This window comes from Monoraphidium neglectum (assembly GCF_000611645.1).
Source record: "Monoraphidium neglectum strain SAG 48.87 unplaced genomic scaffold scaffold02778, whole genome shotgun sequence".
Taxonomy (NCBI): Eukaryota; Viridiplantae; Chlorophyta; class Chlorophyceae; order Sphaeropleales; family Selenastraceae; genus Monoraphidium; species Monoraphidium neglectum.
In genome coordinates this window covers 1-1873 of record NW_014010850.1, presented here as the reverse complement: position 1 = coordinate 1873, position 1873 = coordinate 1, and the positions used below count along the sequence as shown (strand labels likewise).

The 1873-nt window shown below is 67.7% G+C and overlaps 1 protein-coding gene across 1 annotated transcript; it reads right to left on the bottom strand.

Annotated features, from left to right (window-relative positions):
• Positions 1-42: 42 nt before the first annotated feature.
• MNEG_11511 (hypothetical protein) lies at positions 43-902 on the bottom strand (the record flags this gene model as incomplete). Its single annotated transcript, XM_014040015.1, has 2 exons — positions 43-64; positions 220-902. The coding sequence occupies 2 exons, from the start codon at positions 900-902 to the stop codon at positions 43-45; spliced, it is 705 nt and encodes a 234-aa protein (XP_013895469.1).
• Positions 903-1873: the final 971 nt, after the last annotated feature.

Below are 1873 nucleotides of genomic sequence, written 5' to 3'. Positions count from 1 at the left end.
GGGGGGGACTGTGTGGATGGCTCAAGGGCGGGCGGGGAGTCCTTAATTTGAGGGTGGGTAGGTGCTTCGGGGGACGGGGACGGCAGCGCACATGTTGTTTGTCACGACAGGAGGGGCGAAAGATGCCCGGGGGAACGCGGGGCGTGCCAGGAAGCAAGCACTCGCGTCGCGCAGGCCGGCCGCCTGGGTATGCTCCGCTCCCTATTTGCAAGGCCGCACCTGTCGATCTGCCACTGCGGCAGCTCCCCCTCCACGCGCCGCTTCCGCAGCCACCGCGCCCACGCCCCCAGCGCCGGCGCGTCGAAGCAGAAGCGCGGCACGTGCGCGGCGCCGTGGCGGGCGCGGAAGGCCGCCAGCTGGCGGTACATCGCCTCAAAGGGCATCCTGGCGGGCACGAGCGGCCCGGTGCCGCCATGTGTGGCTCGCTGCCGCTGCTGCTGCTGCCGCTGCTGCTGATGCTGGAGCGCCACGGGATCCCAGGGGCCTGCGCCGCCCTCGCCGTCGTCGCTGGTCAGGCGTTGCAGGAGGAGCGCGGCGAACGCCTCGCGCGTGAGCCCGTTGCCCCGGGCGCGCCCGCCGGCGCCATCGTCACCGAGATCAGCCGGCACCTGCACCGTGGGCTGCCTGAGGGACTGCTCCTCGAGCAGCGCAATCAGCGGGTCGCCGCCGTCAGCACCGCTCTGGGCATCGGCGCCGCTGCCGCTGCCGCTGCGCGCGCCGCCGCTGCGATCGCCGCTGCTGTTGAGCGGCGCGCGGCTTGCCACAGCACGCGCTTCGACGGCGCGCGACCCGGCGCGCGGCCGTACACCCTCGCACGGAACAAAGTTATATGACGGCGCGTATCTTTTCAAGAAGATTTTATTGCCAAGCGCGATCGTGCCGCGCGAAGAGCAAAGCTGCATGAAAGGCAAGATCAAGACGCGGCTTCAGCGCGGCTTTGCTTGTTAGGCCATATCAAACTGCGTGGTTTCAACAGCTCTGTAGCTAGTTTGTACGCCACCTGCCGTCTAGTCACCTGCTGAGTACCGCAATTGCCTGTGACGCCGCCAGCAACATCTCGCCTCGAGCATGATTGGCAGCTGTTTCAGAGTTGCTGCTATACACCCGTCAAAGCAGACTCCGGCATTGTTCAAAGTGGCAGAGGTCGCATGGCGACATTCGAATCCCCCAAAGTCAACCCTGTTGACCGAGAGGCCTGAAGGCGTGCTCACTCGTCTGCGAGCGTCCGCCCCCGCTGCCGCGTCTGCTGCAGGGCTGGCGTGGCCTGCAATTTAATGTTGCTTCTGCGCCGGCTACAGGGTTGCGGTGGGACAAAAAGGGATCAGGTGTCACACCCAAAAAAGTCGCTACGGTCATTGAGGGAGCGAACGCCGCTACGAATCGGTCCGCCCCATGCACGCACCACGAACGGCGGGCGAGCAGGAGGCGGGCTGCGATGGAAAAAATGCAATAGGGACGACGCGGGCCGGCACGATGACGCATGATGATGGGCGCGCTGCTGCGGGAGGCTCCACCAATACAGAACCTCCTCCTCACAACAGCCCGCCCCCTCCCCCCACATACAAGTATGACCAAACACGAGTCCCACACGCGACGGGGGAGGGAGCGCCCGCCGCGCCGCCCGCCCACCGCGCCGCCCCAGAGGCTAAACAGAGGCGATCCCGCTAGCTGAGGCCGCCGCCGGCGCCGCCGCCGCCCGTCACGTTGGCGAAGCCCATCAGGTGCTTCACGCCGGCCGCGGCCGCTGGCGGCAGCGCGCCCTCCCCTATAAGCAGGTTCCCCAGCAGCGTGAACAGCTCCAGCTGCTGCGCGGGGTGCAGCTGCTGCGCCACCTCCAGCACGCTGCCTGCGGGGGGGGGGGGTTGGGCGGGGG